Source organism: Watersipora subatra, chromosome 3, assembly GCF_963576615.1.
Source record: "Watersipora subatra chromosome 3, tzWatSuba1.1, whole genome shotgun sequence".
In the NCBI taxonomy this organism is placed as follows: domain Eukaryota; kingdom Metazoa; phylum Bryozoa; class Gymnolaemata; order Cheilostomatida; family Watersiporidae; genus Watersipora; species Watersipora subatra.
In genome coordinates this window covers 889,860-910,604 of record NC_088710.1, presented here as the reverse complement: position 1 = coordinate 910,604, position 20,745 = coordinate 889,860, and the positions used below count along the sequence as shown (strand labels likewise).

Genomic DNA, 20,745 nt, shown 5'->3' with positions numbered 1-20,745 from the left:
GGCGACGAATGCTCCAACGAATAAAGGTTTCGAATTTAAACTAATAGACATTGTGACAGTGTTAGACAAAAACACCATACAAAAACATATGTAAGTCTTGTTTATAGAAACCCAAGGTTTTAGTTCATTGACTTTTGCAAGACATCATTTTGTCTACTGGTTAGATCAGCAATAACCTACTAATATAGCCGTTCCTTTTAATAGTTCTCAGATGTATAGATGTGTATAGTGTGATGGAACTCGGGTTAAGGAAATTGTTACCCAGTTTTGGTGGTCTTTATATATAATTAGGTAGCGTTTGAAAAATCGCGATGAAATGAAAATATTTTTGCCGTTACGCATTTCTTTTAGCACTATTGATTAAATACATGTCCTAGCTGTCTAAAACTGCCTCATATGCAAACTAAATAGGTTTCTAGTGTGAATATAACAGTAGAAACAGGTTTATAGATATTTTGTAAACATATTACGGTGATTCCTCAGTTAAGTTTCGTAGATTCTGAGCGACTGTAAATTCTTAGCGACCGCAGATTCTGAGCGACCGCAGATTCTGAGCGACCGCACATTCTGAGCGACCGCACATTCTGAGCGACCGCAGATTCTGAGCGACTGCACATTCTGAACGACTGCACATTCTGAGCAACCACAGATTCTGAGCGACTGCACATTCTGAGCGACTGCACATTCTGAGCGACTGCAAAGGATATGTGAATATGGTAACCAATGGGTTTAAAGAGTTAACCAGTTACTTTAGTTACTTTTAATGATTAGCATGGTTTTAATGTTGCTAGTCAGATTTTCAGCAATAAGCTAAAAATTGAAATGCAGTCTTTACGCTGCTGTTACTTTTTAGCCAGTAAGCCAATTAAGCTCTTACTATCTACAAGAGTTTATCCTAAACCAAAATTTTGGTTTTAATTATGTAATTATTTTGTGATTCGTTCTTGATGAAGGCACTTGCATAGATTCAGCACGCATGAAATGGATAAACGAGCCAGAAGTATATTGGAAAACAAGCGCTGCAAAACAACGCCTGCGCCAGGGAACATAAAATTGTCATTATCTCTCATAGGGTGCATGATAATGGGTCAGACAAAGAAGGGAAGAAAATCTAACGGCGGAGCACCTGATGAAGGAGAAGGAGTACCTGCGGAGGAATGCCATTAGGTGGCGGTAAGCTATAATCTATGAGATGGCTAAATAAAGCGAGCTTGGGCATGGAGCTGGAGTCCTGCCTGCAAAGGTATTCGCTAGGTCAACATATCGACAAAGAAATTCAATGCCTCAGAAAAGTGAATAAGCACCGAGGACACGCGGCTAGCTAACGGAAGCTAAGCATATCCTATCAGATGTTTTGACAGGAATCTATCGATTGATGGTTAGGAAAGCATTGTAATGTGTAGCAAGATGGATTGCAAGCGATGGTGGCACGTCTTTTAAAAGTCATCAATCATGACCCTAGGGTGTAATAAGGAGACGTGAACCGAGCTGTCAGACCAATGTGAAGGAATGAGGCCATGAATGAAGATAACATGATAGGATGTTGCAATCTTATATTATTGTTGGAATGTGAAAGTAGAATGTTCGGCTGAAGGAAACAAGAAAACAATATCTTGGAAACCTTGGCACTTCCGCCAATCGGCGCTAATATAATTCAACTACCTAGCCGTACCTCATATAGAACCGATGGCCTTCACTTACTCCTTGCTGAGATTTTAGGGAAAGGGGCCCGACATACTTGCAGGAACTCGTACGGCGAAGAGGGGGCGACACGGAGAGGGGGCGACACATTTAAATTGTGAACAATTTGCAAGAATGGCAGAGATAATTTTATTGTAAATCTGAAGCTTGTTGTTTTCTATGGCAATAAATAACGCAGCTTCAAAACTACAAACAGGAAATGGTTAAAAATGAACAAATCTAAAAAGAGAATGAACACCATTCGCCTTCTTCAACCGTTACGGCCTTCTTGCGGTCTTCGCGTTTTGTTGTGTGCCAGGATATACCAGACTGTTTCCTCGCGTGGCACTCTCAATGAGCTCATAACTAGAGCACCCTTGAGCTCTATAAAGATGGTATTTATCAATGTTGATTACAAAGGTGAAGAGGTTAGTCGAAACCCTGGCATAGAGCATTATCTAATCCAGAAATCACAAAGTACGGTCAGGTGTTTTATTGCTCAATTGAAAAAGTTCCTTAAAGATAGATTTACACAAAGTTTTACTAGATTTTATCAGAAAGTATCGGTATTTTTCTATCATTTGCAATGTTTTGACATTTGTGGTGATCTGATTGCTAAGATGTTTCAAGATCCAAATAAAAAATTTTTTTATTTCAGTTCAAACCAAGAAAAATACTTGCCAAAAAGATGCCACTAGTTGTGCGACTGCCTATCTCTCTCGCTGCCTATCTCTCTCACTACCGATATTGGCTATAGCGGTGAAATTTAAGCGTTACGCCGTCTATTCTATCGGTCTCTTTGCCAAAGTGCAACTATAGAAGTCATTTGCTTGAATCTGAGCATTTTAACTGTGTTATTGTCTTGTCAATTTTAATCTTGAAACATCCTGGTAGTTAGATCACCTCAAGCACGAAAAACACTCACAAATGATAAAATAAAACTGATTTAAAAATTTAATACATTTAAAAATCTACTAAAGGTTTGTGTAAATTCATCTATTAAAAGTCAGTAGAAATTTGGAAGTGAAATAGAGGTCCTCTTTATAACAACACGACTACCGTATGTTCACAAAACTCTGCCGTTAAATTACTTCACCAAGAAACGAACCCACCCTCTAAGAGCCTCCGTTGCACACTTGAAGGTTATTTACACTGTGATGTACTTCCACACCTGTTCTCCTTCTCTAATGTCTATTGGAATTTAAGCAATATGTGTAAATTTTTAACAAGTACTTCAAATTCTAACTTTTTTATTCAGCATCGTATGTAACATTGATCTACTTTACAATTCTTCAACTCTGTCAGATACTAACCTAACACCCTGACACAGCATGTGCTGACACAGCATGTGCTGACACAGCATGTGCTGACACAGCATGTGCTGACACAGCATGTGCTGACACAGCATGTGCTGACACAGCATGTGCATAGAGAAAATGTCATGGCGAGCATTCCTGTATCATATCTATACATTCATAGTTACTTTAATGGTTTTAACAAGTATATTTTCTCTTCATTTTCATTTAGCTTTTTCAGGCATATTTTTGACAATTTTCACAATATTTCGGCACGATATTGGCAAAAATATTGCAAACGCAATAGTTGTCTATAGTGAGTTTTATGGCAGATAGGAGTATGGCATTTCCCATAACTTGAAACAATTTAACAAATAACGTAGCACATTTGGAACGAGATCATTGAAGAGAGGAGACCCTGAGCCGCAGTAAATCACTATAAACACCACTTTTCTATTCTCACAAGGGCAACTGGGTCATGGAGGTGCTGCCTAGAGGTGTTCAACTGTTGGCTCGTTCGTTCATGGAGCTCTCCAACGAAAAATCTCTTCTCACAGGGGGTCCTCCGTGGGTAGCCCCTAGGCAGCATCTGTTCCTTCTTAACCCCATCATCTTTTGAGTTCTGACTCATCTCTCAATGATTCTGTATTCTGCCTGAACGCTGCCTGATTCTATATTCACTGATTCTTGCTGCCTTTATCGAATACTACCAAAGGTCTCACACAATGACAAAATAAATCGCTGGCATGTAGTGTGGATATTTGCTGTGTCTACACACAAACTATACTAAATGATGCATGTATTGACAAACAGATCGACTAGTGCGGATTAGCCATAATACCATAGCTGGATTTCCGATCAACGTCATAGAAGATTTTTCTAGCATATTAATTATTTATAATTTACATCATCAAAATTCTGTGATAAAAACAATGTTTGCATTGCTATACTTTTACTGAAGGAAGAACTCTAAAATTATAATGATAATCAGCCAAGTAAAATAGGTTCTTCGGTTTGTAAAATGAATTCAAGATGAGAGAATTTTCAGGTCTCAGCAGTTTTAACTACTGAGAGCAATATCTGAAGGGGTTCGTGAACAGGTTCATTTTACACCAGTGACCTCCATATATTTGTTACGAGTAAAAGTATTTCAGTCCATCTAAAACATATTTATGTGGTGCCGTCTTGTCGTCATGCGAAAGTGTATTAGCTGTGTTGGAAATGAATAAAATGGAATGGTACAATGCCTAATCACAGACGCGTTGGTTTCTCCTTAGACATGATGTGTCTACAACGCGGCAACAAAGCATTGATGATTCATTGCCGAAGCGTTGACTGGACAAATAACGAATTTCCTTGGTACATGTGGTGCCTCTCCGATCTCCGACACATTTTCTTACAGAAGAGTACACGCAACAAAAACTCAAAAAATTTCTATCATGGAATGGCATCTGCAAATATTCATTCGATTAGCCGGGTAGGCTATATCCATAAACTTGGAGTTATCCGCTTTCAATGATATGTGATTGACACTAATTACTGTATTAAAGGCTCGTAAAGGAATGCAATAGGAACATTTAGACCTATATGATTCTCATAAGATAAATGTTCAATTATCCTAGCTGGTTATCCAAACTGGTTATATACAACTTGCACCATAGTTATTAATTATGCATCAACCTGCAAGAGCCTATTCACCACCATTGGACTCTACCAGACTCGATTACCACATATCCCCTATCTACCTGAATCAAAACAAAAACTACCATAACTCTCCTATTATACTTCATCATTTTGATGAAGTATTATGAAAATCAAAACACCAAAGTTGACAAAGGTATGCTATCGTCATGGGGTGCTTATGAAAATGGCGGAAGAAAAAGAAAAAGCTGTGCAAAGACTAAATGATGACAAACAATAAACTCGATCATAGTAGGCACGTGAAGCAATGCCTGCTTACTAAATCACTTTTTTGTGAGAGATATGCGATCAGAATTCAAACATCGTTAACATGTAGCCAATCACACACCTACGAGTAGCGAATCCAACAGTACGCTATATCTGTAATATCACAACTTTCTGCACCAAACATGACGAACAGCAATCGTTTTTTCTACCAAACTAGATATTAAGGGTTGATTATACCCTATGACAAGCTTATTGCTCATGTCTTCTGCTCTCTACCTCCAATTTTCATACACATGGAAAAACAACTTCCTACAGAAATTAGCAAATCTCGCTGGAGAATGATAGATTTAAAATATTACTAGTACCGCTTTAACATAAATGTAATATTAGGATCAAAAAGGCCCTGTATCCTTGAGTTGCCATTATTCGAATAATAAATAGGCAACAATCCGTGTTTGATCGCCTCTACACATAAATGTTTCGACAAACAGTATAAAATTTGAGCAAATACTTGTCTTAACATACAACGTAATTTTAAACATAAAATGTGAAAAGATTTCCAAAAAATCCATTCTGGAAATAAAATAAAAAGACATAAAAATTGACAATAAAATATAAAAGTAATAAGAACATATAAATCAGATCAATTTAAAGTACATCTAGTGTAAGATAAAGTAGGTCACGACACATATTACTCTCTCCGCTACCAAACCTGTCTTTTGCAAAGCATACACTTTCAATAACATGCCTTTCAAGAAAAATAAATAACCACATATGTTTATTGATCATTACTTTATCAATTTCATTTTTTACAAATAATTTAAAGTCATGTATTTGCTTTTGATTGTTGTGATATAATATAACAATATATATATGACTAGATAAATGCCCGGTGTTGCCTGGATATTAAAAAAAGACCAAACACGGAAAACTTATTTTTGTTTAACATGTTACATGTATATACAACATTTACCATTCTAACTTTTAAATTTCATATCACGAGAAAAGTGTTTTTATGCAGTTCAAATTAATTAACAGAAAAAATAAACAATGAGTACATGGAATTGTGTGTATAAAAAAGGTTACCGTTGCAGCAGCTCGTTATATTCAAAGTTTTGATGGACAATACTGGTACCTTTCGATACTGGTACAAACGCAAAATAAGATATCCGTCTGTCTTTGTCTGACCGAATGGAGAGAGAAAATAGAGGCTATTCCTACTTTTACAGATCGACCGAAACCAAAATATGAGTGTAACAGCACACGTAAAATTGAAACGGCACATTTGAAAAGTACAAATTAAACGGATAAGTAATGGTATGAAAATGGCTTTTCAAAAAGTTCAAAAAAATAACAAACGCAAAAGGTAATACAGTCAAACATGGATATTTCGAACTTCACTGGACCGAGCGAAAGTGTTCGAATTATCAGAGCGTTCAAGTTATCAGAGCACTGTCACAAGTCCATGTATTTACTTATTTATTAGTAGATACATGTACATATACAAACTTTAATATAAATCAAAAGCACAAATGGCTTGTTTCAAATTAAATGCTTCTAATGTAAAGTTTAAAACGTTTTTATCAAAAAGTATAGAGATTTTTCTATCACTTGAGATTGGTTTGTTGTTTAAGGTGATGTTATTGGCAGGATGCATTTTAGATTGATATTGGCAAAACTTGATCGTTGTTGAAATGCTCAAAAGAAAAGACATCTTTTTCTTTTGAGCGTTTTACCCACGATCTTTTTGATACAACGTTTTTATCAAAAAGTATAGGAGATTTTTCTATCACTTGAGATTGGTTTGTTGTTTAAGGTGATGTTATTGCCAGGACGTTTTTTAGATTGACATTGGCAAAACTTGATCCTTGTTGAAATGCTCAAAAGAAAAGACATCTTTTTCTTTTGAGCGTTTTACCCACGATCAATTTTGCCGATTTTTCTTGAAGTTTATGCAAAGATTACCTCGCTTTACCTTGCTTCCGAAGGGTGTACGCTAAGCGGATGTTTGGTATAAATCAATTTCACCAAACCTTTAGAAAAGTTGTTGGCAAAAATATTTTGCCGATGGTGGTAATAACGACGCTTATGAATTACGAAAAGTTGAGGTTTACCTCTATGGCTTGGAATAAAGTGATTTTCTAAAGCGATAACAACCGTTTCGGTAGCCATTGGGCAAAAAACAGTTCGAGTTAGCAGTGTTGAGTTCGAGTTATCTATAGCAATTTATCATTACGTAGGAACGGACCAAAGAAACCGTTCGATTTAACCATGAGTTCGAGCTATCCGTGGACGAGTCATCCATGTTTGACTGTATTAATTAATAATTTGAGTGATAGTCGGGGTGCAGATAACAGCGGACAACCTTGGTGAGTAGTTGTACAACGGACAACCTTAGTGAGTAGTTGTAAAGTGCAGACACAGCGGACAACCTTGGTGAGTAGTTGTACAACGGGCAACCTTAGAGAGTAGTTGTAAAGTGCAGACACAGCGGACAACCTTAGTGAGTAGTAAAGCGCAGATACATCGGACAACCTTGGTGAGTAGTAAAGTGCAGATACAGCGGACAACTTCGGTGAGTAATTGTAAAGTGGCCAGAGCTAGTTAAACGCTAGAGTGATTTTATTGTGCTGAATTACTCACATTTGAGTCCTGAGTACTGGTCGACACGCAGAGCAAACGCCGTAAAACCTTTATTTGAACGCCACCTTTATTTGACCGCTACTATTTGACATTGTTGATCTTTATGAACCCATAATAGCAAGTGATCAGTAGAAAAGAGTCCACAAAACTACTAATAATGACTCGGCTACATCAATGACAATTAATTGGTTCGTTGTTTCTGTTCGTGCCAAAGTCCATTCTCCAACTTCAAGTCTTTATGGTTTTTTCCTTAAAACTTTGAATGCAACACCATAGAATTAGTAACTGTACAAGGCTAATCGTAGTTCCTTTTTAAGGCGGTTCAATACTTCGATGTATGTGAAGAGGTTTTGTGCATTTGTGATGGAATCTGTGCTGCTACGTATTTTGATGCTAAAATTCTGAAGCTACTTTCATTACACGCGGTTTTTTGTATTTGTGCAAACAAGTGTTTAAATGTTTAAAGTGCATCACATGAAAGTGTTGCTCTGCTAAAACTGTTTGGACGCTAATATCGACTAGCTCAGCTGTGCAGAAGACGAGTTGAGGTCAGAAGACGCTGGGGAAGGTCTTGAACAGCCAAAAAAATATGGAGTAGTTGCAAATGAAAACAACAATCAGACCGCGACTGACTGAGCAAAAAATGCTAATATTTTTGTTTTAAAAATGTTAATTTTGTTTCTGAATGTATTATACATGTAAATATGGTTTGTTTATGTCACTTGTTCTTGAATATATATTTGTAGCATTTGATTGATTATCATTATGCAACTTATTAATTTGCAGATCTATAGCAAACTATTTAATAGCATCATTGTGGTAATATGAACTTGACTTACAATGGATCGCGGCCCATAACTCCATGTCTATTGCATATAAAAAGCTAGTTTTGGCTGCAAACTGTAGCAAAAATATCAATAAGGGTAAAGAGCTTTAATGCAACCTTGTTAAATAAGGTTATAAAATGAAAATATGCCTCCAAATTTAGAATGAAATAAAAAACTTGAAAGCTCCAACAAATTGCAACGCAGGCTATAAGGTCATCTTAGATAAATTGCAAGCTATAAATATCAACTGGTAGAGACATGTATCAGCTGCCCGGGCTTATTTGTTAAGAGATCATTCTGACGAAGCGTTTTAAAATACAACGGCGCCCTTTATTTGAACGCCACCTCTAATGAAGTGCCACTCCAAGGGAAGGGTTGAAAAATAGAGCGCCATGGCGTTCTAATAAAGGGTTTTACTGTAGGTTAAACACCTCATGGCAGCATGACATCATAGAAGATTTGGGCAATTCTTTCAGCACATGGAAAACTACTTCCTGGTTGGCCCTGAATTACCTTTAAGTTTTATTGCACAAGATATTTAAAAAAGGAAAATGCTAAGAAGCCTAAGTTCGATAGCTGACGAGATGAAGTCGTATAAAACTGATATCGGCGATGCCACCGTATTAACACAATATAGCATCCTGGTCCAGTCACCCGCTTATACACGGAAAACTGCTAGCTATTAAAGTTGTTCAAGGAGCGATCAGGTGGGCTGATGTCTATGGTTGTACAGACCTTACTAAACAAGATAAGATGATTCCTCGAGTCTAGTACACAGATCGTGAGAGGTTTTCTTTAACTGAGATTGAATCACTTTTATTACTCACCTACTTCAAAGACTTGAGAAATGTTGTCTCAATAAAAATACCCAATAGAAGGCTATGGTAAACCACTGTTGAACCCTGCCAAGAAAAGTCATGGTTACAGGAAATGGGAAAGAACCATGATCGCCTTCATTCTCACAGGAGATGGTGCTTATAGACAGACCTCAAAAACATTCGCAATAGACACTACAAGTACCTTTAATTTTTTTAGAGTTGTCCCATTTGCCAATTAATGTTGCGTATTACTGGATAGTCCTAATACTGGTCTAGACTACAGCTATAGATAAAGGATTAGCGCAAAGTGGGCTTGGGTGAAAGTCAACACAATGACCTATTTTTACAAATAATAATTTTGGTTCGCAGTCAGAATTTATAATTACGTTATGAGAAAGTGGATGGCACAGCAGATAGCTGCACGAACGGTTATATTCAATAAACTGACTCGGCGACAAGAAGATTTTGTGAGATATATTTGTGACATCCGCATAAACATTAACAGACTAGCACTCCTGTACTGAGGGTTATTGAGAGTATTCTGTCTATAAACTGATTGCATTATCAGTTTCGTGTTGGTAGGCTAATCAATAGGGGAAATTCAACTGCTAAAATACCATTAACACTACGAATACACTATAAACCGTCTAGAATGTTTAAAAGTATTTTTAATAAGGGAATATGATGCAACCTCGCCCTCATTTGATGAAGGAGTCCACCGGTGTAACAAAGGTTTGAATTGGTCAACAGGATATGTTTATGTAAGTCAGACACTCCTGTAAGCACCGCACAACAGGAGTACATCTATTACATGAATGGTCACACTGGCATACAGTTTCCTGTCAGTGCTGTGTGTAAACAGTGTCCAGTGTGATGCAGGCTTCAGTGTCTACAGGCAGGCGTGTGGTGAGCAGCTAGCTGGCAGAACTACTACTACAGGCAGGCGTGTGGTGAGCAGCTAGCTGGCAGAACTGCTACTACAGGCAGGCGTGTGATGAGCAGCTAGCTAGCAGAACTGCTACTACAGGCAGGCGCGTGGTGAGCAGCTAGCTGGCAGAACTGCTACTACAGGCAGGCGTGTGGTGAGCAGCTAGCTAGCAGAACAGCTACTACAGGCAGGCGTGTGGTGAGCAGCTAGCTAGCAGAACTGCTACTACAGGCAGGCGTGTGGTGAGCAGCTAGCTGGCAGAACTGCTACTACAGGCAGGCGTGTGGTGAGCAGCTAGCTGGCAGAACTGCTACTACAGGCAGGCGTGTGGTGAGCAGCTAGCTGGCAGAACTGCTACTACAGGCAGGCGTGTGGTGAGCAGCTAGCTGGCAGAACTGCTACTACAGGCAGGCGTGTGGTGAGCAGCTAGCTGGCAGAACTGCTACTACAGGCAGGCGTGTGGTGAGCAGCTAGCTGGCAGAACTGCAACTACAGGCAGGCGTGTGGTGAGCAGCTAGCTGGCAGAACTGCTACTACAGGCAGGCGTGTGGTGAGCAGCTAGCTGGCAGAACTGCTACTACAGGCAGGCGTGTGGTGAGCAGCTAGCTGGCAGAACTGCTACTACAGGCAGGCGTGTGGTGAGCAGCTAGCTGGCAGAACTGCTACTACAGGCAGGCGTGTGGTGAGCAGCTAACTGGCAGAACTGCTACTACAGGCAGGCGTGTGGTGAGCAGCTCAATTTACGGTGTTTATTTAATCTGCCATTTATTTGTTGACTCTGCAGTCTATTCCAATCAATTACGCTGTCTCGATGAGCCCAGTGCTGCCACATAGTCCGTTGGACATTTCCCCAAAAATCAGAGTAACTGATAGATATAACAGGGCGGAGAGTGAGAAGCTTTGACAAGCGTTACAGCTGATGGGTTCATTTCACACTCAAGAACTTTAAAAAGCAAGCTTTGATGACGATATCAGAGTTATGCGCTCACACAATCACTATTTTCTGTCAAATTTGCATCATCGGCAAGATGGAAATGCTAAAACCCTTCAGTGCATGTACTACAATGAAAGAGAAACCCCTTCAGTGCATGTACTACAATGAAAGAGAAACCCCTTCAGTGCATGTACTACAATGAAAGAGAAACCCCTTCAGTGCATGTACTACAATGAAAGAGAAACCCCTTCAGTGCATGTACTGCAAGATGGAAACTGGAAAAACCCGCAAGTCAAACGAGTTTTGTTAATCACAGATTCTTATAGAATATTTTATGCTTGTGAAAGATTGAAATGGCACTTTCACATGATGTGCAAGAAAATGCCGCACAAGCTAATCCATTTTAAACATTTTTAACACTTCCATTGTTTCTGTTGTATAAACAGGCGACTCTCACGCGCCTGACTATGATTTAGGAACTTCAGCTAAGGTCAGACTGCCTCTGAGTGGCCAAGCCTCTAAAACTATGTAGCTTCTAGGATTAAGTAGATTTTTCATTTATGGATGCCCCAAGTACAGTGGACCTCTACTATATGACAGTACAGTGGACCCCTACCATACGACATACCAAGTACAGTGGACCCCCACCATACGACAGTACAGTGGACCCCTACCATACGACATCCCAAGTTCAATAGATCCCTACCATACGACATCCTAAGTACAGTGGACCCCTACCATACAACACCCCAAGTACAGTGGATACCTACCATACGACATTAATTCGTCCCACTTTTGGCATCGCAAGACGAAATTGTCATAAAGAGGGATACAGAAACCCATAGTAATTATCTAATGGAAATACCGCCTGACAAAAAACATCACTATATTAGTAGCAACCTATTATGTTACCCTTAGAAACTATAGTTACCAACAGTAACTTTAGTATATTTCGTGGTTATGATCTGCAATAAAATGTAACATTATAATATACTATGTGCAGTATGTACCGCGGGGAGTTCTTACCTACAAATCAGACGTACAACATAGACTTAGAATTTAAAGTAGAATGAATTTAGCTTACTATACACACACTCGTAGCTAACTTTGGTATGTATTTTATTAACCTAAACTTGAAGGTTGACTGGCAAAAAAATTCATATTACAGTTTTTTGGTATCAAAAGATTTACCATTGTTTACTCTGCTGTGTTGTAGATGCAAAATATGTGGAAATGTGATTACAAGCTCTTAAAAGCTAAAAAACGAACAGTTCATTGCAGCCATCACGAAAATGCCATCATTTGGAATTTCTTTATTTCGATGACATTCTCAAACATTTTGGTTATTATTTTGACACGCGATGTTTTCACATGAATTGAAAGGCCAATAAAAGGCTCAATATAAAACGTTTCGTAGCACTAGTTTATGACAAACACTTCGTGTTTTACTGGGAAACCCGTATCAAATATGTATGCTCGCTACTCTACAGTTTCGTGTCAGCCCGGTCAAATCATTTATTCGTAAACTGATCATGTGACCCCTACTTCCTGCCAAATGTCGCGAACAGTTTCTGCAGCATTTTTCCACTATCACAAGTGACCAACAGGCTCTTCATGTTTACCAGAGGATGATATGCAATCATTCAAGCTAGGGTTAAAAATTTGAATGAATTTTTATGGTAGGTTTTGAGATATCGGGGCTCAAAGTGACAGCATTACAATGATGATGAAATAGACGCGTAAGGACAATAGACATGGTTTCATTGAATGCGTGAAGTATATTTGTGAAAATATCTCGACTAATGAGGTTGCATGAAAATGTAAACAGAAGCCATAGTGTTCATCTTATGTCCCATTTGAGCCGTTTTGGAAACGGATTCTGGTCTACGGCGTTTTCATGATGGCTGTGATTAACTGTTCATTTTTTAGCTTTTAAGAGCTTGTAATCACATTTCCACATATTTTGCATCTACAACACAGCAGAGTAAGACATAGTGAATCTTTTGGTATCAAATAACTGTAATGTGAATTTTGTTGCAAGTCAACCTTTAAACATTGTCATCGTATAAAATTTTATCACCGTCTAAAATTTTATCCCCATCTGTTTCAGGTTTTATTTTTAATATAGCTTATTCCGACGTATTCAGCATACCGAAAGCCAGATTTGAATTTTGAGAGAAATTTTAGTTGATGTCATATGGCGAAAAAAGGTGCCGTATGGCTGTGATGAAAAATAATTGTGCATGACATTGTAAGACGAAAAACCGTATAACAGAAACAGTGTAACTGAGGAGTGCACTGTATAGACATACAGTGCAGAGTATAGGTATTGAAGAGCTTCCTTCTTCCATCTAGGAAAGCTGTGCTGAGTGTTTATATAACAGTTCCCATTTCAAAAATATGCTGCTAAGCAAGGCAGGGGTGCACGCTATGACCTCTGACCTATGGCATGTATTGCTTATATTTTAAAAAGTACCTGCATTAATTTGTAACATGTGAATGTCTATTGAAACACTTATCATGCGGTTAGTCAACGTGCACACAATTCCAAACTAGTATCATTCGTACAATGGAAATATAGTGAATAATGTCCTACAATCCCACAGGCAAGGAAAGAAGCAGTGAGTAGAGTGGCTATGGTTCAGCCTTAACGGCGAGACTAGAATGGAAGCACTTGCGGACTCTGATGGTAACAAGCAAAGGATGTACTTAAGACTAGTCCACTCCTCACTGCTACTAACAGGTTATCGATAGTTTCATACAACAACTTGGCTCTTTAGTAAACTAACACATAAGAATCCTCTAAGCTATTATGAGGGAGAAGATTTTGATACTTGTTATATATATTAAAGTCAATTTAAAAACAGGTGTTATTAGGTTAGGACAAATGTGGGCACAACTAAGTGTCACAGAAGATCTGACAGCCGTTACTTGTACCTCGAGGTACTGGCTGACACTTCCTACACACAAGTAATTGTAGCATGACTGATCAGTTGTCAGATACTTTAAACTAACTAATATTATTAGTATATGTTGTGTTTTATATTAAATATATCAAAGACTTATTGTTATAACAGATGAACCCTCAAGTGAGAAAACTCAATGACTGTTACTGATTATTAACAATACATATAATATGGTTGTATATTAAATAGATACACTATAGCTGGTCTCACAAATTACATATAATATGGTTGTATATTAAATAGATACACTATAGCTGGTCTCACAAATTACATATAATATGGTTGTATATTAAATAGATACACTATAGCTGGTCTCACAACTTAAAGAAAAACATTGTAAGTATAGACTTGAACTGAGGAAACTTGAAGCAGTTTTGAGAGCGTCCGAAAACCTTAAAAAATAGATACAAAAAAGCCAGCATGGCGAATAAATGCTGCATCAATGAAAGCAATAGCATCTCCATCTTTATGAATCTCAGTGGTTGTCTGTCTGTCATGCATCCATTCAGTTATAGCGATAAAGTTTTAGGAACAATAAATCCGCTTCACACCAGATTTAAACTCGTAACCTCTAGGTGTACAGACTGGCGAGCTAACCCAATACACTACAATGTCCTCACCATACTATGGAATAATACATGTAAGGCAAATACTTATGCATGACTTGAGAAAATACTAGCATGCTCAAGTTAACGATTGCGTCGTCATTGATTATCACGCGTCACAAGCTGGCTTCAGATGTAGGGCACAGCTCTTATTATAGTAAGTCACCAGCTTTACTAGCTTAAGTTACTCAATTTTATTGGGTAATTATTTATTACTTGTGCAATACCAGTTATTCAACTAGTAAATATGTAGAGTTAAACCTACCTAGAGAGTTACCCTATACGCAGCATTGTTTTATTCCCTTGACTCCTTGTTTATGTACACTGTATACAAAAATGCAGAGTTATACAACAAACAGCATGGACACATCTACTAATCAATGAGATGTTGATTCAAAGTGGCACGTATAGTGGGAGTAAGTGCAACTAGATGGAAAGTATTTTACTAAATTTCATTGATATATGCAGATGTTTTTAGAGTCCAGAGTCACTGCAATGAGGTGATGTTGATATTTACGATACTTGGATGAATGTAACAAGTTCCATAGAGAAGCTTCGAGGAACAAACCTGAACACATTCTCGTATAATCAGATTGCAATGAATTCGTATATATATAGTACATAATGATAAATCAGTGCACATCTTCAGTGGCTTCGGCAGCTTTTAAAATCTCATTCACTAAATTTAGAAAATGTCTGTAGTAGCTGCTGTCAAATGAAATGGGACAGCGTTAATCATTCTTGTATGACACATATCATCTACGAAGGCTTCAGTAATTATAACAGGATGTACACGTGAATGAGTTCAACGATACAGTTCCACTCAAATATATAGACACCCCCTCAAGCATTTGAGCTCATCTAATGCGAACCTGGAGGAAGTAGACTCATAAAACTGACCTGAACTAGATGCAATTTCAAACACCATTGACTTTATTAGAAAGTACGGCACTTTAAAGGTTGACTAGTGCAAACATATATGAAAACAGACCAGTGATGCAGTTCCATGGGACCCACATGGAGCCGGACTCCATTTTAATGTCTTTTTCAAAGGCTGAAGAACACAAGGGAACTGACAGCAAATTTGCTGGTGAATTCAAGAGATTTCATGCTTTGGCTGATAGTACCATTGAGTTACGGGAGTACTTGATACTCAAGCACTTCATATTCTTGATTGGCTTAGCTGATCAGCGTCGAGATGGCTTTCATAATCAAACCAGACACACCTAAATAAAGTCGTTCAACTCCCAGCATAATGCTCAGTTACTCCAATATGTTACTAAGTCATTTAGAGTAAAAGTACAACTATTAAATACAAGTACTAGACAATATATAATTTATATTATAAGTAGTAAAATGAAAGTTTATTCATATAAATATCAAGGATGAAAGATTGCGACCATGTTTGTAACCTCCGCTGTGTTCCGCTGGGGGTTTGCTGCAAGGCTGACGCTGCTCACAACGAATATTATTACACAAGTTTCCAGTATACTTGAGTCGTCCAACTCCAAGCGAAGGGGCTTTTGGATTCCACAGATGTATCCCAGAAAAGGACACATGATGAATAAGGGGGCTTTTGGATTCCACAGATGTATCCCAGAAAAGGACACATGGTGAATAAGGGGGCTTTTGGATTTCACAGATGTATTCCAGAAAAGGACACATGATGAATACATAAAAATATCGATCATTTAGGCTTATGTGAATAAAATGCATACAGCTACCCTTTTCGGCTTTACAAGAACATATGAATCGTAATTTGGGCTGCAGCGATACATCAGAGAATCAACTGCGTTGGTTCATTCAAAATATTGGCCAAATGCAGTGCACAGTGATATGTGCAACAATATTTCCGCGCATCGATGAGGTTTGAAAACATAGAGGCAACGCCCACGCTAGCGAATGGGTTGATATATGAAACATGAATGTGAGTCTTGAAACATGAATGTGTCTAGCCATAATTCAGCAGTTGATTCTATGCTTTTAGTCTAAAACTCCCATAAAACAGACAGTAAAGAGAGTACTGTTAGCCGCATGAGCAAGTACCTGCCACTCCCAACCAGTTAAAGTGTTGGAGTGCATGCCGCAATAGAGTTATGTTCTCATGACTATTTATAACAATCATTTGCTAGTTTTATTAGCCAATAAGATGGTAGGCTATTATTTCTGGGACCGTTTAAAACAATAAATAGTGTACTTATCATTCAAGAGAGCTGGCCAACTCATGCGATGCAGAAAATTTTAATTCCGAACAGACGCAAACATATTGGAACTAGTTCCCATATCATAGGAAGCGTGGATACAACTAGACATTAATCGAATTACATGGCTATGGAACCTGTAAGATTGGAATACTGGGTATTTTTTCTTGGCTAACTATACCAGCTGCCCTCGCAATAGATCTTATGCATGTAAATAGAATAAATTGAATTGTCATATAACTTAATATGGTGTAACCTAATATGGTAATTTCTGATCCTTTTTTGCAATATTTAGCAGCGATGCCACCAGAGGGTGACCGTATCTTTTGCATTACGCAACCTGCAAATTCCGAGCTCATCATTTTGATGAAGTGAAAATAAGTATAGTACTATTGCAAATACCATAGAAACTATGCTCTAGTAGAACGAAAAGCAAAACACCAAAGTTGACAAAAGCATGTTATCGTCATGGGGTGCTTATCAAAATGGCGGATGAAAAAGAAAAAGCTGCGCAAAGACTAAATGATGACGAACGATAAACTTGATCATACAAGGCACGTGAAGTAATGCCTGCTTACTAAATCACCTTTCCTCTAAAAGGTAACCCTGATCACGTAGCAGTGAAAATCTTGCAGATCGTATGATTGAAATGGTTTCAGTCAAGGCATGAAAGACAGAACTTGGCAGGTTGCTGCAGAGCTGTAGGAAGGTTATGCCTGTTAGCTACTAGCAATGACTCGCGCGGCAGAAAAGCCCACGTAACTAAGGAATAATGGCTACAAATTGCTATATAATTTCTGTAAGTAGTTATGGTATGCGATGATGAATGATACGGCAATGCTGAGGTGTAAGGTTACTGTCGCCCCACACAGCTTACAGCTCCCTTTTCAGCTGTTCATGTCAAAACACCTCTAGTGAGGCCTCTTTCTATCTGCAAGGGCTCAAGTCACTAGTAAAATATATTACTAGCAACAGACAGATCAGAGCGTGAGTGGATTCTGTTTACCTAGCACCTGTGTAGACTCGTGTTATCAGCCAGCTATACAGGGTTAGTAGCCTATAGACTTACTAGCGCTGCCCGCAGTGAAACCACGTGCTCTCAATAACATCCTCCTGACTGACCCTACGTAACACTCTCAAGGCTGGGTCCGTTGGCACGCGATACATCAACATGTGGTCCCCAGTAAATTTTCATACAGCGTGCCAGGCCAGTCTTGGAAGCTATTCGTACCGTCTAATTCACCATGGTTACACGTTTTAAATTTGGCAACATTCCCACTGGCACAATTTTTCTAACTAACAGCTACAATATATGAGCTCAGGTTTACAATATTCACCGACAATTTTAGATTTAAATGTTCAAATCCTGAGTAAAAGAGCGAGAGAGATGAAACCGACATGTGAGAGGAGGCAGCGCTTGAAGTGGGTGTCCTAGCTGAGGGTTCTTGAAGAGAGACAGAAGACAAGTCGGGGAGTAGGCAGAGCAGCCTAGGAGAAGCAGAGTTGGTGGGATAAAGAATCCTTAGAAACAATGAGCTGATTACAATCAGAGCAATTAGATCAGAGTAGAAAATAATGAGCTGTCGAAACAAGATTGGCTGCCGCTGTGAGGGCGGCCTGACAGCAACCTCTGGTAAAATCTCTCAACAAACTGGAAGTTTACTCTTTGCTTCTAAAAAGCATTCACAGTTTACTGGTAAAGGGATGGTCATTATTAAACCACCATGCGGTACCCTAACTCGGCACAAATTAAGCTAACCAAATACTTACAGTTCATCCATTTTATGAAAATGTCGACTAATAATATAACTTCACTTGAATCAAGAACAGGTTCCTAGTGAGACAACATATAATATTTTGCCACATTAGCGAATGAGCAGTGGCTCAGGTCAAGGATAACTGGAAAGTCTGGTCGTTACGGTTAAGACTAAGGGTGGCATATTATTATGCCACTTTCTGCTACTTGAGGCCTCTGAAGAACTTTGTCTACGATTGCCCAATACTCGTAACAGGCATATCTTATCACGAATATAATTATGGGTACGTTATCACTCCTCCTCGTCTGTGGCCATACATCGCTATGGAATTGTGTCTACTGTATGCCACAATATTATGTATCACCTTCCTGTAGCTGAAAGGTCAGCAAGTTTACCAGTAGTTGTGTTTCTACCAAACTTCTTTCATATTAAAGGCAGCGAATGCCTAAGTTCCAATGTTAAGCTACACTTGTCATGCCAAAGCAGCCTATGTTTTTACAATAAGCGCATATATAGAGTAATTCCAAGTCGACAGTTAAAATGCATAATCATCGACACTTCAAGATTTTATAACGCCAAGGGCAGACACAAGAGGCATCTAGCTAGTTTGATTTTCGTGTAAATACAAGTACGAAAAATCTGTTACTGTTCAGAGTTGTTAAAATTCTTGTGTCAGACGTCCCTGCGTGCTCTAGAAATGTCTAGTTTTATGTTTTATATCAGAGATCAAACAGTGATAGTTAAAGAAACACGAAAAGCAATCTATCGCTCATTACGGCTACATTATCCAGTCGACTATCGCAGAGCTCAAGAATAGCATTTCCTAATGAACGATATTTCAGGATATCTGGAGGCTGAATTTTGAATAAATCTTTTTCTGCTGCTTTAAATTCATCTACTACCTACTTCTGCGTCTCGGACTAGGTTTAGTCATACTTGCTATGCCTCAGCAGTCGATGCTCCACTCACTGGCCATGACACAAATTCAATCGACAAATGGTCGATACATTAGAAGTTTGATAAAAAGATAGCCGCGTCTAATGTAAAGTAGACCTAAACGATTGGATCGACACAATTTAAAAGGTCATTGCTATGGAAAAAAATACTGCTCAAGGAAAAAAGTCGGCCCCGAAAGATCGAGTGGTAACATCGCAACGCAATAAACATGGCCGACATTTGCAGGCCGGCATTACTTGAGTCATCTATTATCGACCTTGATACCCCACCTACGTGATCACTACTTCGATATTTATCAACATACAAATTTGTGTCGAAGACCGGGCTTCATGTTAACTCCCATCATGAACAAATAGATACCTTACAACTCGAGGCGTATTCATCGCTGGATGATGCCGACTAACGCAGCCAGTTTGTGAGATTTGATGATAGATTTGAGATTGTTGAGAATTGAAAAATCAACTACCTTGAATATAAGCCAGAGAAGGCATTGAAAGCAGTCATATGCAAGTTCAGGGACTTGTGCTTGAATCAAGCCAAGTCTATCATAAAAGGTATATCAGGGTGTCATTACTGGTAGAGAAACCACATATGAAAGGTCAAGACCAGCCTTTGACATAAATCATTATTAGCTCACTATAGCCTTTTATAGGCCTGAGTTAATGCAGATAACCCGATACCAAAGGGTAAGTATGGTTTTTTACTTACGTTGGGGTATTGCGGTGCCATATATTGTCCAAATGCACAGCTACCTCTATTCAACATGACAAGGGATTTCAATCAAATAGACTGGATTGGCAAGCAGCCATATCAGTGCGACAGCCAAGCAGAGCTGAGGTAATTAGGTGCAGGAGTTGTGTCGAGCGATATGCGCTCAAGCCAGTGATACTGGCATCACACTAATGAGACAAAATTCGCGGGGAATAGGTACTCTGCCGCCATAGCGTTTACAGTGCCTAGCTGTTAGCGTTAGCTGTTAGCGTTACTCATGAAAACATACCTTCAATTGGAGGAGCACAGAAAGAGATATGTAGCAACGAATAGATGCATATCAACAGGGCGCATATTCTATACATTATGATCCCGCTGCATATCCATGCTGGCAGCATTCTTCATAGAGCCTCAGATATTCCAGACTATAGCTGACTGTGTCAAAATAACGCATACAGAGGTTAGCTAAGTAAAAATAGCTACTACAATGCAATAAAAATGTTTCGTTTTCGAAA

The 20,745-nt window shown here is 38.6% G+C and overlaps 1 protein-coding gene across 1 annotated transcript in view; it reads right to left on the bottom strand.

Annotated features, from left to right (window-relative positions):
• Positions 1-20,745, bottom strand: part of LOC137391693 (epidermal growth factor receptor-like) — a 74,981-nt gene that overhangs the window by 53,307 nt on the left and 929 nt on the right. The window contains exon 2 of the mRNA XM_068078219.1: positions 20,520-20,665. Within this exon, the coding sequence (XP_067934320.1) occupies positions 20,520-20,628 (109 nt within the window). The 5' untranslated portion in view covers positions 20,629-20,665. The remainder of the gene's footprint in view (positions 1-20,519; positions 20,666-20,745) is intronic.